The sequence below is a fragment of the Mastigoproctus giganteus genome, chromosome 2, assembly GCF_048544385.1.
Source record: "Mastigoproctus giganteus isolate SK-2022 chromosome 2, ASM4854438v1, whole genome shotgun sequence".
In the NCBI taxonomy this organism is placed as follows: Eukaryota; Metazoa; Arthropoda; class Arachnida; order Uropygi; family Thelyphonidae; genus Mastigoproctus; species Mastigoproctus giganteus.
In genome coordinates this window covers 247,991,970-248,006,770 of record NC_143576.1, presented here as the reverse complement: position 1 = coordinate 248,006,770, position 14,801 = coordinate 247,991,970, and the positions used below count along the sequence as shown (strand labels likewise).

General features: G+C 34.8%; 1 protein-coding gene across 1 annotated transcript in view; it reads right to left on the bottom strand.

Moving 5' to 3' along the window:
* Positions 1 to 3,113: 3,113 nt before the first annotated feature.
* cbc (protein CLP1 homolog) overlaps positions 3,114 to 14,801 on the bottom strand; it is a 156,692-nt gene continuing 145,004 nt past the window's right edge. The window contains exons 12-14 of the mRNA XM_090389835.1: positions 12,053 to 12,146; positions 9,072 to 9,189; positions 3,114 to 3,268 (exon numbers count right to left, since the gene is read on the bottom strand). Coding sequence (XP_090245961.1) covers positions 9,078 to 9,189; positions 12,053 to 12,146 — 206 coding nt within the window. The 3' untranslated portion in view covers positions 3,114 to 3,268; positions 9,072 to 9,077. The remainder of the gene's footprint in view (positions 3,269 to 9,071; positions 9,190 to 12,052; positions 12,147 to 14,801) is intronic.

Genomic DNA, 14,801 nt, shown 5'->3' with positions numbered 1-14,801 from the left:
TCAGTCCATGGGTACCTCCCCTGAGTCCAGGGAAGCTCTCATAATTACGGCTAAGGGTTTGCTTACTTCCTTTGCTGCCTCCTTTAATATAACTGGATAGATTCCATCCACCCCAGGTGCCTTTTTTTTTGTTTATCTTCAACAATTTCTCCTCCACTTTACTCTCAGTTATTACAAGATTATCTAGCTTACTGCCAAAGTTGAATACACCTCTGGCATTCCCCTCCCTGAATAACTCCTCATGTGTGAATGTCGATGCAAAATATTCATTTAGTTTGTTAGCTACCTGAGCAGGATTATCAACAGTTGAACCATCGATATCAAGTGGACCAATCTGATTCATCCCCTTCCTTCTAGAGTTTACATAAGTAAAGAACTCTTTGCTGTTTTTCATTGCATCCTTTGCCAAAGATTTCTCGTAATCTGCCTTCTCCTGCCTAACCTCCTTTGTAACTTGGTTACAGACCAGCTTATATCTATCATAGGCTTCTGTGTCACATGTTAATTTATATGTATCCCATGCATTTTTCTTCTCTGTCACATGTCTAATTAGTTCATCTGATATCGATTTAGGCCTAAATCTTGAACAATATTTCTTTGTTGTTATGAAAAGCCTAGTAGCTTCCAAGATTAATTCCTTTGAATGCTTCCTATTTTGAATTTGCTGTTGGTAACATCATATGCCTCTGTTAGTCACAAAAAAAGCAGTCTGTGACAGGCAGCTCATGTAGTGAATACTACTGATCTAAATGAATGATAATTGATTTATATGACTGCAATCATATTTTGAAAACAAATTAAAAATTATTCTTCTTGTGTAAACAGCACATGTAGTTATTATCTAATTTGAATAGTTAGGACAATAAATTAAAACCCTTCAATCCACATAAATTATTTAGATGTAAAAGTGAGTTTATTGATTCATGGTTACAGTGACATTCAGATAATTCAATTCTGATTGCAGACTAGACTAATCAGTAATCTCCTAGTACCCCCAAATAGTCATCTACTGAACAACAGACATAAGAAGTTCCAAATCAAGTTCAAAATATCATCTAAAATTGAGTTATCTGAATTGCTGAGTTATCTGGATGGCACTGTAACTTTATACCTTGAACCAAGAAAGTGATGCAGTAAACTCTTTAAAGTATAGAACTCTTAGGGATTGAGAGGTGCTTGATTTGAAAATTTTCCAGATTTTGAGTGGCACACTTAGTGGTTGAGCAGTTTTGGAGGAGAACATTTCAATAAACATTTAGGACAACCAACCAAACTTATTTACATCTGTAAATATTTATAATGATTATCTTTTCCTTTTATCTGTTTTTATGAGCAGTAGGATATAAGCTGTGTGGATAATGCAATGGTCTTAATTCTCACAGCAGAACAAACCTGCTTTTTAAAGAGTCACCATGTATATTGCACTACTTTTAACAAATTGCTTTAACTATATTACAAATTGAAAACTTATTTTGTATACTGCACAATTTCTTTACAACTGTTTTGTCTGAGTGTTATCACCGGAGACCACTTGTTAACTAATGAAAGACCAGTTGGTCTCGAAACAGGCTATCAGAGCAGTCTCAACTTCTAAAATATGGCCAATTAAACTTTTGGAGAGTCCAAAAGGACTCTCCAAAAGCACTGCTGTTGCACTGCTTTCATCTGTTTGAAAGCAGTGCAACACCAGGCAACTCACTGCAAAGGAAGTTTGTTCTGCTGTTAGAATTAACATTGCATTATTTATGCATTTTAATCCTGCTAGATGTAAAACAGATTAACAGACAAGGGAGTCTTGTAAACAATTTATAAAGACAAATGTGACATGAGTGCTGGATTGAATTTTTAATATTCCAGCTTGTAAAATGTTAATTTTTTTTTTTGTATTTATGCCCTAAATAATTTATGTGAAGTGGTTATGTCACTAAATAAGAATAAGTATAAAATTCTTTTACTGCAAAATGCTCCATGACAATATAGTGGTTTTACCATTTGTCTTGGTTCTCTGTTGGAGACCATAAGAATTCTTAAAAAGGGCTGTAGTTAGCTAATCTCAGGAGAAGGGTTCCTCCATGAGCTACTTCACGTTTTTCAGTCTGCACATTTAAAATGGCTTTGCAACACAATAGCAACAACATATTTGGGTTTTAGAAAGACTGAGATTGATTAGATTATCAGGGTGCCTCCATAGCCAGGTGGGAAGGAGCAGCAGTGCATAGCACATGCTTCTTGATTAGACCGGGGTTCGAGCCCGTCACCACCAAACACGGAGGATGCGGAAAGGTCAGGGAATGACCACCGCATATCCCGGAGCAATATGGCCTTAGTTACTAATGCTCCTAAAAGCCAAATAACAAACATTAGATTATCAACCTCTACTGGAAAATGATCTGAAGGCCAGTGGGAAGCTGCTGGTGGACAGAAACTGTCCACCAGTTTCCCAGTTTTTTTATGCTACACAAACAACAGAAAAAGTTCTGTGTAGCATAAAATTTATCAAGCAAGAGAAAGGAGTGCCACACATTATTACAATAAGACTGGACTGGATTTCAAGTTATTGGTAGAAGATACAAGGGCATACAAAAGAAAAAGAGAACCTTAAGATACTCTGCCATTTGCTGAAATTTGAAGATAATATTAATAATTAAACAAATTAAATTAACACTTTTTTACCAAGTGTGAAAACTTCTGCAACTGTTTTCACATGTGGATAAAGGTATTAATTTAATTTGGTTAATAAGTTTATCAGATCATGTGTAATTTCATACTGTTAATTTGAAATATTAATATTTTTATGTTAACAGAATGATAATGTACTAATTATGCTCTCTTGAGCACAGTTAGTACATTCAATACAATACAATATCAGCCTCATAAAAATAAAAACAAAATTTATTTAAATAGTGAATAAACAGTTAAAATTAAATGTATATACAAGCATTATATACATTTTTTACAATTGATTCCAAATATGATTTTTTTTAGGATTCATTTTCTTAACATTAAAAAACAGGTCCTGATATCTTATCAGGATGTCAAAAAGATTTTATGATTAGCATGAATACATTATCTAAACACTAAATGACCATGAAAATATCTTTTTACAGGTTTTACATAATAATGGGCCCCATTCTTTGGGGTGAACACTCTCTCTCTCTCTCTGAAAATGGATGAAGGCCATGAAAATATATGATCCACAGATGTCATAGTCAAGATGACTTTCTTGGTTGATTGACATCCTCAATGACAGAAGTTTTATATTTACTACCTGAAAATAAAAAAGTACATTAAATACTATTAAAATAAAATACATTCTGAAAATACAAAATAAGATAAATAAAATCAAAATAAATTTATTAATTAATTAGTTAACTATAAACATTGCAAGTAAATTTTTATTGCCAGAACCCTTTGCACTCCAGTATTATTTTGTTGTCTACAATGTGCAATTTGGTTCTAAATTTGAAAAGAATAAAATAAATAAATAATAATAACAACTGCTAGAAATGTGACGTTCAAAAATTATGTATTTTTGGGTTTGAATAAACTAATACACAAAACTGAAGGATACAACATGGTAATTGAAATGAACTTTTTTTTTATGTAAACTCCAAACACGAGAGGTATTAGAACCTATAGTACTTAGTACTGTGCTTGGGTTGGAGGTTGAGAAGATGAAAGAAGATATTTGTTCACACTGGACTTGAACTTCTGTAGACTGTAATTTTCAGGAAATACGTATGAAGGAAGGTTGTTCCAGAAAACGGCAGTTGAATGAATAAATGAGGAAGATGAAAAGTTGGTTCTATAAGTTTGAAGTTGGAGGATAAATGGATGTTGGAAGGAGGCTGCATGTGTTTGGACTGTTTAGAAGGAGAGAGCCAGAATTATAGAAGCCAATTCAGAAGAACAGTGCCCATGGAAATATCTGTAGAAGAGGCATGCAGCAGAAACAGTACGTCTATGAGACAGAGAGTGGAGAGACTCTGTTAGAGATGAATCATTAATTCCGTTCAGAAGAGGAATCTTCTGAATGGAATCAAGAAGCCTGACAGAGGTTTTGGGGGCACCACCAAAGATGTGGGAACAATATTCCATGGTAGGGCAGATTTGCGATTTGTACAGAGTGAACAGTCGTTTGGAAGAAAAGTAATGCCGAAAGCGAATGAGAAAACCAAGTTTTTTAGATGCAGAGGAAGCAATATTTGTAATGTGCTTGTTGTGCCAAGAGAGATTAGAAGTCAGGGTAACCCCCAAAAGAGATATATCATTTTGCCTAGAAATCGGAGTGTCACCAAAGATAAGCATAAGAGCAGAAGAATCCTTTTTGCGAGATATAAGACAAGACTGAGTTTTAGGATTGAAATCAACTAAGTTGTTTTTGCCCCACTGGAGAATTACCTGGAGATCATTATTTGGGAATTGGTAACAGATTTTCGGAAAGTTGATGCTGATTGAGCAGGGCAAGGTTTCTCAAAATGGAAAGTGGAATGCAATGTGCTATCATCGGCAAAACTATGGATAGGATTTCCAGTCAATGGAAGAAGGTCATTATTAATATACAAGAGGAAAAGAGTGGGGGAAAGAACTGAACCTTGGGGGACACTGGCATTAGTGGAGAAGTTAGAAAAGAAAGAGCCATCTACCATCACCCTCAGTGAGCGATCAGAGAGAAAACTGGAAAACCAATTACAAAAAACAGTTGTAAAACCATAAGATGGAAGCTTGTTTAGAAGACCTTGATGCCAGAGATGATCAAAACCCTTTGAGATGTCAAGAGCAACTGCTTGTGTTTCACCAAACATTTCCATTGAATTAGTCCATAAATGGGTAACATAAGCCAGAATATCATCAGTGGATCGACACTGACGGAATCCATACTGGCAATTGTTGATCAAATGGAAGGTTTCTAGGTAGTTTAAGAGTTGGCAGTTAATTGATTTCTCCAATAATATAGAAAGAGTAGAAGTAATTGCAATGGGATGATGATTGGATGGGAGGGATTTGTCACCCCTTTTAGGAACTGGCTGAATATGAGCAAATTTCTAAGCAGAAGGAAAAACACCTTTGGAATAAGAAAGTGAAAAAAGGCAGCAAAGAACAGGAGTAAGTTGAGGAGCACGGGTTTTGAGAACAAGGGGAGAAATACAATCGGGACCTGGAGCTTTCTTAGCATTAAGATTCGTTAAAATCCTTCTGACATCCTTTTGGCGGAAGACCACAGGAGGCATTGAATGGAGCGTGTTGGGAATGGTTAAAGGTGTTTTACCAAGATCATTAATACAAGAGTTGGAAGAAAAATGGAATGCTAGCAGGTCAGCTTTATCCTTGGCTGAAGTGACAACAGAACCATCTGGTTTGGTCAGAGGTGGGAGCAGAGATGGGCAAAAGTTGCGGCCAATAGCTTTGGCAAGAGACCAGAATGCTCAGCTACCATTAGGGCAAGAAGCCAGTTTTCTACTCTTAGCCTGTTCAAACTCTAGTTTGGACTGATGAATAACTGCTTTACAATTGTTGCGATCTTTGGTGTAGGCAGAAAATGAAACTGAAGAATTAGAAACAAGCCAATTACGATATGCAACGTTCTTCTCTTGAACAGCCCTAGCACATTTATTGGAAAACCAAGGTTTAGATAAAGGATGAGATTTTAAAGTGGAGTATGGGATAAAGGATTCCATTCCTGCAAGAATAATTTCACTGACACGATCGGAGCAAAAGTTGACATCAGAAGTTTTGAAATAGTAATCCGACCAAGGAAAGAAATCTTTGCAGGTCACCCCATTTTGCATTCTTGTAATGCCAAACAACATGAGGTTGGGAATAGCCAGGAGATAAAGGCTCCATTGGAGAAGAGACAATCACCAAGTTGTGATCTGAGGTGCCTAAAGGACCTCTCACTTCAACCGTGTACTTAGAAGGGTTGTTTGTCAGAAAAAGACCAAGTGTGTTGGCTGTATGGTTAGGATTGTCTGGTATTCTTGTAGGTAAATGAACAATCTGTGCAAGTTCATTAGTAATTGCAAATGCCTCAGCATCTCGACCAGCTGGGTCGGTGAAACTAGAAAATGGAAGCCAGCTGCAGTTGTGAACATTAAAATCACCAAGGAAAATTACCTCACTCTTAGGAAAGTTGGACTGGAGAAAGTCAAGTTTTAAAGAGAGGAAATCAAAGAGCTCCAAGTGATTAGTGAAGTTGGGAGAACGGCAGAGACAACAGATGAATTTGACACAATGAGGTAGAGAGATTTTAAGCCAGAAAAGATCGAAAAGAGGAGATTCCAAATTACCAAGTCTCTGACAGGGAATATCGGAACGGACATATGCACAAGTACCACCTTTGAGGCGAAAGGAATCAAAAAGAGAATAATCTGGGCAACTGAGATAAGCAGTAGTTGAATCAACTGATAACTGAGATTCTGTCAGAAAAAGTACATGGGGTTTGGCAGACTGCAAGTGGAAATGGACATCGTTGAGATTAGAATTGAGACCATGTATATTTGTGAAATGAATTAGGAAGTGTTTGGGAGGTTTAGATCTTTTCGCAGATAAGCTTACTCTATTAGTTTGACAATTCATGGTGTATTCAATAGTAAAAAAAAGTGGGTGGGACATGCTGTTATGAAGTAATGAAATTTTAGATATGGCGTACACATGGTAAGAAAATACCCAGATCCTTGACATAACATGGCCTCGACAATGCTCCCCGCATACACACTATTTGGACTTCCTTCAGTCACTATCTGGCAGAGTAGAGGTAGCAAGATTATACACTAGCTGATCCGGAAGCCTCCTAGAGGGTTACCAATAGGTTCGGTCCGGTGTACTACTAGTGGCCGGCGTGCGAACACCGTTTTAAAGCTGTACCCTTGAAATGTAAGGAAGATTGGATCTCGCCACAATGTTCATCGTAATCTCAAAAGTCATCAATCATACTGCATGATGGAAGAGATAGGGAAGGGTTGACCGGAACTTATCTCTGGAGACTAAACATGGGTTCTACCACTTCAAGCCTCCAATAAGCAAAGTTGTGGTATTGCACTGGTTGATGAGAGTCATCTACCACCTAGTACTGCCTGATAACACAGAGGGGCGGCATTCCTCCATGTGGTGTGGGCCACACCTCGACCCCTGCTTACGTTGGTTCACACCTTGGTGGTCACCCACCGTGTGCTTGTGCATGGAGGTTATACCCAGTATTACTAACAGCCACACCATCATGAAGGTGCAAGCAGAGAATTTGGCTGTCACAGACTGTCCGGACTTCGCCGAAATTGGGTCCACTTTACTTGAACGTCGCCCAAATATCAGTTCCATCAGCATTTTAGACTCCCAGGTAGCAAGTACAGCTTGTCTGGTATATCTGAGAGAATGTCTGTGACAACCTCAAGGTCCTTACAAGAAATTGGGAGTCATTCTGGGTGGACAGTGAAAGACTCACTGGGTGGCAGTAAAAACGATGTCTGATATGGGATTTACTTAAAGGCATAACTACTCTCAAGAGTAAAGAAAATGGGTTTTGCTTTTTTAAGGGTGACTACAATGGTCTTAGAAAGTTTTTAAATTCTGTGCAGCAAGACCAACTAATGATATTACCGACAGCAAATTCAAATGGGAAGCATTCAGGGAAGTTATCACAGAAGGTACTAGACTTTTCATACCAACTAAAAAGAAATTATATTCTAAGCTTAGACCTAAATGGATACCAAATGAACTGATGGGACAGAGAATAAAAATGCATAGGATGCTACAGAATCCTATGGCAGGTATAAATTAGCTTGTAATTACGAGGGGCGTTCAATAAGTTATTTAACTAAGGTACTTCCCATAGTCGTAGCCGCTCCCGCTCCTGCCCACTCGGCAACGGCCTCCGTAGCCGAGTGGGCAGGAGCGGGAGTGCAGTAGCACACGCTCTTTGAGTAGACCGGGGTTCAAGCCCCTGACTGCTGAATACGGTCGATCTGCCAACCCGCATTGGACCAGCGTGGCAGATTATGGTCTATTTCCCTCAGTATGAATTGTTGAGGAGGCTTCCATCCTGCAGTGGGTTGATAATGGCTGCACTTTACTTTTTTACTTTTACTTCCCATAGTTATATTTCAATGATTCATGATTTATCATGTATATCTCAACTTGAGTCATACTAATTTTGTTCCCACGTTTTTAGGTTGTGCTGCTGTAACAGAAAAAAGGAAGATATCTGATTCAAATTATGGATTTGTTGAAATTGATCTCACCTCACAGGCGGTAAGGCTCTTCTCACTGCCTGTGAGGTGATCTAATTGAGGTGTATAAGGCCTTGAATGGTTTGAGCAAGCTCAATGCTGATGGGACATAAATTCAAATTGAGGAAAGACAATTGTAGAATAGATGTGCAGGTCGACAACTTAAATAAGTTCAAGGCAGAACTAGACAAGCATTTGGTGTGAGTGGATGGGTGAAATGGAAAGGTTTTTTTTTTTTTTTTTTGGCTGATACTATATAAGCTTGCATTCTTGCATCATATGTCTCTACTAATACTATAATTCCCACTCTCTCTTCCAAGTGAGTCTGAACATGTGCCACAACCAGTCAGCATCCTATTACTGTTCAACTTCAAACAACAGAACCAAGTTTTCTTCTTCCTTATCCCTTCAACTTTCATGTTATAGAACAACTTCTCTTCATATGTCTTTCCTGAAAATTACAATCTACAGAAATTTAAGTCCAATGTTAACAAGTATCTTCTTTCATTTTCTCAACTTTCAACCCATACACAGTACTAAGTACTATAGGTTCCAAGATCTTTGGTGTTTGTGGGTTTCATAAAAAATAAATAAAATAAAAAAAATTCTGATTTAATTTTTTACAATAAATTTGTTCTATTTTAAAGAATTTATGCAGTGTTTTCATTTTTTATAAAATCTCAAAATAATTCATTATAAGTAGCCCCAACTATGAAAATTCACTGTGTGGGACCCAATCACACGTGGTAAACTCACTGCTAAAAAAAATAAAAATAGTGAAATATAGAATTATACACCAAATCCAATTTTTGACTAAAACATTCAGAACAAGACTAAAACAAAAATTACCCATTTTCAGTGTGCATCCATAAATTGCACATCACCAACCAATAACACTGTCTTGGGAAGTGGTCGTGGCTGTGGTGATAAGACATTTAGTGTTTGTCGCTCCATATCTACTTTTGTTCTGAAAAGGATTAGAGATCAAGATGTATTACTTTTAACTATTTTTTCTAATATATTCAAATAAAACCAGGCTAAGGTTCCTGTGGAAAACAGGAACCATAAATATAAGGGAAAAAACTAGTAAATATTGCTGCAAACAGCACAGTAGTAAAAAATGTATTATAGCCAGGGGGTAAGGGATTTTTTCTTTATGTTATCCAAATAAAACTGTGTAATGTTTCAAGGCTCCCCCCCCCCCTTTTAGTCTAGAACAGAAAGTCCGGAAAAGAAATTACATTATAAGGAGGGTATTCTGTATCTTATAATAGAGGTCTTTGAATGAAACATTACAAGAACTCAAAATGATTGGACGCATGCATGGAAATGAGTCATTCAGCAACCATCTTTAATGGTTAAAACAGAGTATTAGCATCACCTTCCATGTTGGATGGTGTTCAATTTATGGGGAGAGACACAGAATTGAGTTGCCTCCAATCTTCTTTGCTTATCCACTTAAACCAACTGAAGAGGATAAAAAGGAACTGGAGAACCATGAATTACTCTTCTTTTTTTTTTTTTCTTGTACTTTTCTAGCAAAAGAGGAAAGCTCCTTTCCTCTTGGATAGGTACCTACATGAGGAGGGAGCCATATGGGTGGTTCGCTTTATTTCATTTTAATTTGGCACTTATTTATTTATTATTAATATTTTGTTATTAACTTTTTATTTTTTGGCTGGTGCAACAAGTCTTGGGCTTCCTTGCATCATATGGTCAATACTAATATACTTTTCAAGACCATTTGTAATAATGTGTTCCATTTATGTATGAATTGTCTAGAAAATTTCAAATAGGTGTAGCAATATCTTATCTGTGTTTCCAAGTAACTGTAAAGGTACCTTTAAATAGATAGCAGTAAGAAAATCATTTTGAAAATTAGAAGAAAAACTTGTATGTGTTAGTGGTAATTGTCCAAAAGGATTTACAGAAGCCAAAATTGAACAAATTCTCTGGAATTCTGATCCAAAGTTGATGAAACTGAATCATGTAATATATAAATAGATGTAGATGATATTACACAAACAAAAAAATTAACAGGCTTATCTATTTTTTCATGATTTTTTTACAATTTAATGTGACAAATTTTTAGGAATTCTGACTTCATTTTTGACAATAATTTTGCTGGACCACTGGAAAAGTCCAAATATAAATGCATTAATAGTTAAAAATAAATTTTTTGATACAAAATGTTAATTTTTACAAAACTTGTAAAAATTAACATTTTGTATCAGAAATTCAAGTTCAAACAATGCTGAAGAGTCATCTCACCTGCCTTGGCACTGAAAACCAGGGATACTGTTGACAGTATCCCTGGTTTTCAAAGCAACAAAACCTACATAGAGTTGGTTTTGTTGCACTGATTTAGTCAGCCAGTAAACTGAAAGTTTGTATGAAGGAGTACAATTTGCAATGCTGTGATATTCCCATATTCAAAGGCCACAAGCTTTAACTTGAAAGCCCTCAACCACTGGATATGCTTCTCCCTTAGAGTTTTCTCTACTTACCCATCCCTTCCAGCCTTTTAGACTCCACATGAAGAAAACAAGCTCTCACTAACATCTCTTAGCATGACCATGAACCATCAGTCACCACATGATCTCTTTCAACCAAAGACATCCAGACTGTCTCAGCCAATAAACATCCTGATTGGGAAATAACTTTTATTTCATAGCAATCCTTTCACATTCATTGTTATTCTCTCGCGATGTTGGGATTCACAGTTGTGTTTTTAAGGGAGAAGAGGTATATCCAGTAAGTTATTTATTATGTATCTCAAAAAAGTAAGATGTAAAGTATAAATAATTTATTAATGTGTTAGTGAAGAAGTTTTCAAGGTAACAATATACAACAGCAGCTTTATTAATATTTTTCTATTAGATTGTATAGTGAGACCACTAAACATTTTACCTCTATGCAGTGAAACATTTCTACACTTTTCCTAACAAAAGTATTGTTTTTTCATAGTAAGACTGCCACTGCATTTTTTGAATTATCTTTGAATATTACATATACATTTTAACACTTAACTACTTATACTTACATACATAACATACATTTTCATACTTATACTTACATAAGGAATTGTACATATCAACTCATTGTAGAAAGCTCAGCCTTATTAAAAGTAGTCATATAAATATAATATTACTTATGTCACAGTTTACCCTTAAAATGCAATTTAAAGCACTTTTATGGCATTTACTAATTTATCATTATTTATATGCATGGTACTGATGTGATGCCATTTAATAGTGGACAACATAGTAGGAACCCTAACAACTTAATTCAATCTAATTAAATTAAAATGTAAAAGTGTACAGCACTACAAAAGATTATTGACTATTTTCTAATTTTCATTATAAATATAATAGCCATACTGTATCTCTCATATATGGCTTCTTTTGTAGACAGTTCTGCCAATTGATATTGGCAAAATATGAAAGAAAGGAACAGATTTTTGCTGCATTAATTGTGGGGGGGTCATCTTCCCTCTAATTTCATTGTAAGTATCTGTTTAGTCCTGCTGTAAATTTGCACAAACTTTTCTTTAAAAAAAAATGAATACTTCCACTCATTATGTACAAACTATCAGCATAGGTATCATATACAAATATATTTTTAAAGCTGTTATAATAAAATCAAACGTCTTTTGCATCTTTTGGAAACAATGCACCAATCACTGATAATTCCTCAAAGGAGTTTTAATTTATAAAGTTTTCTGCCATAGGTACTGCTTAAATTTTTGGCATTTTATATAAACACAAATCCAAAGATTTCGGTTACATCCTTTTCCCAGATTTGCGAAAACTAAAAAATTAAACACTTACACACAAATAAATCCAGCAACATTTGTCAAAATTATATCCTCTTCTGTACTTGCTGCAAAGCTGACACTCAATATATGATGTAAGAGGTTAGGTCCTAGAAACAAAAATAACATTCAAAGTATATCTCAAAAATAAAAATATCTCAATTAAGCTTTAAAATTTTTTTTAAATTTTCATTAAATGAGGTGAATCATCATGAGAGAGTATAGCTCTCAGCATAAAGCAAATAACAGTCAACCTTTTTAAGTAAATGGAGCTACTTCTGTGCAGATGTAACTCCACAGCAATGATCATCTAATTATCATTTGTTCCGCTAAGATCTTATTTTATTGGCTATGGAATTTTGATATAATATTATCCTCAATTTCTGGAAATGGCTCTGTTTCACTTTCATGTAAGAATGCTGCAGTGATCTGAAATTATCCACTGTCTATCATTACATTACAGTTAACAAGAAAATGCCATCAGCTGATCTTGATCAGCTGATGGTATTTTCATAATAATTATCATAATAATTTTATAATCATAATTATAATAATTATGATTATCATAATTTTATACTACAAATGAAGATTGCTGCTTGATGTATCAAGTCATACTTGAGGTCCTAACTGCCACTTGCAAACAAGAAATTAAAATAAATTTAAAACCATAATTAGTACAGAGGAGCCAGTACTCATCCAGGGAAGAAGCACAGCAGCGGCATGGGATCTGCAAGGATTAAGAAATCTGGTTAGAGGGTATCAAATATATATAATCCATATTTCAACACACCTTTTACATTCAATATCTTTCCATTGCCTGCGTCAAAGCATTTGTGATCACTTTGCCAGTAATAAATAGGGCACGACAAAAATGCAAGCTCAGACAAACTTGGAGGAGACCCGGTTATCTGTTCGATTTTGTCTTAACAACAAATACCCAAAGTTGGATCCAAACCTACTAAAAGATATTTTAGTAGGAAATAGGTTTGTCTAGTTGTCTAATTTCTACTCCAGGAACTCAATAAACCACATTATTTATGTGATTTAAAACTGAATAAATAACATGAGGTCAAGTGCACAATTTAAAATTTTTGAACATTCATCTCAAATAATGCCTTTTGCACAGTATATTCACAACAGAAATGAAATTTGGGAATTTTCAGTGGTGAATGTTCTGTGATAAAGCTGTCGCTTAGGTATCTCAAAATGTTGTTTTTTTTCTTGTTTTTTTTCGTGTACTATTTATTTATTAGGAAGTACCAGTGTTTGCTTGTGAATGGTACTTGGCAAGGTTTCCTAGTGTTATTACAGGCAGGATCCCATGATGCTGTGCTTCTCCGAGTACTGTTGCTTGTTAATTATGGTTTTAATTTTTTTTTTATTTGGCAGCAAATTGTACCTCTCAATTTGTATCACTTTGCTGCATACAGCAACAACCTTCATACGTAGTACAAAAGTGTTTTAATTTATACATTATTAATTAATTGAACCACATTTAATTTATAACCTGACTAAACACTTTCAAGTTTTGGTTTAGTCATATTTTTCAATGAAACCATTCTAACTCAATTTTACAGTAATTACTGAAGATAGCTGCCTCAGTTTATCTTGGAATAATAAGTATTAATATTAGTATCAGCATTACAGATATCCACAAAGTTAGCAACAATACAAGGGAAAAATTACACATTGCATATTTGTAGCCAATAAAAAAGAAAAACAAAATAAGTCTTAACAGTAAGGTCAATATAGTGAAGTTAGTGTGTGTGGGGGTCGGGTATACAAGATGGCAACCGAGAGAGAAATTCCAATGGTTTATATATTACCACTCTATCATTTTTGTTGTCTAAGCCAGGATGTGAGAACCACCAATGATGAAAATAATACAAACAAGTGAAATTTTGTAAGCACTTCTATACTTGCTGGTTTTAAAAACTAAAACATGCTGAAATTCTAATGGTATGTGTATATGCATGAAAATGGTATGCATAAACAGCCATATTTACCCAAAAATAATAAAATTACTGTTAGGATACAATGACTGTTTATATTATAACTGACAATTATATTTTACAAAAAAGCCATTAAAGTAGCCAAATTTTATGATTTAATTTTATGCCAGCTTAAACCACCTTCTTAAAAGATCATATCTGTTTATACAATGCCTTACAATCTTTGCAAGAAGTGCACTTCTTAATAGGTGGTCTTAACTTTTTGTTATTATATTTTCATTTATTTATTAAATCAACAGGTTTAAATGAATTTATTAACTACAAATTTAGAACCAGAGCATATACAAATTAACGAAAGAATTTTTCTGTGCCACATTAAATAAACAAAAACTGGAACAAATTAGTAATTTTTGACTAATAGATAATTAAAGCAAAAATGAATGGTAATTGGTATAGAGGCAGATCATGAGGATGGTGGGGTAATCTTTTGGTGTTTTTGTAAAAGTGTAATAGCAAGATCACATGCAGACAGTTGATCTTAGTATTAACTCTATTAAATATTTCATGTCAATTTCGGATTAAAAATGAAAATTAAAATTTAACAATAAAGATAATTACTATATATCCATAGCTACTGACACTTATTACTCTAGCCATTTGGCAATTTGTGCATTTCTCAAGAACAACTTACCTATACTACAGTATTTCAGAATGAATGCTACCTGTAAGCAATGATATGTTGCATTATATGATGTCATTTAATTGAGCAACAAACTGCTTTAAATAATAATTGTACAATTGTATAAAAGTATC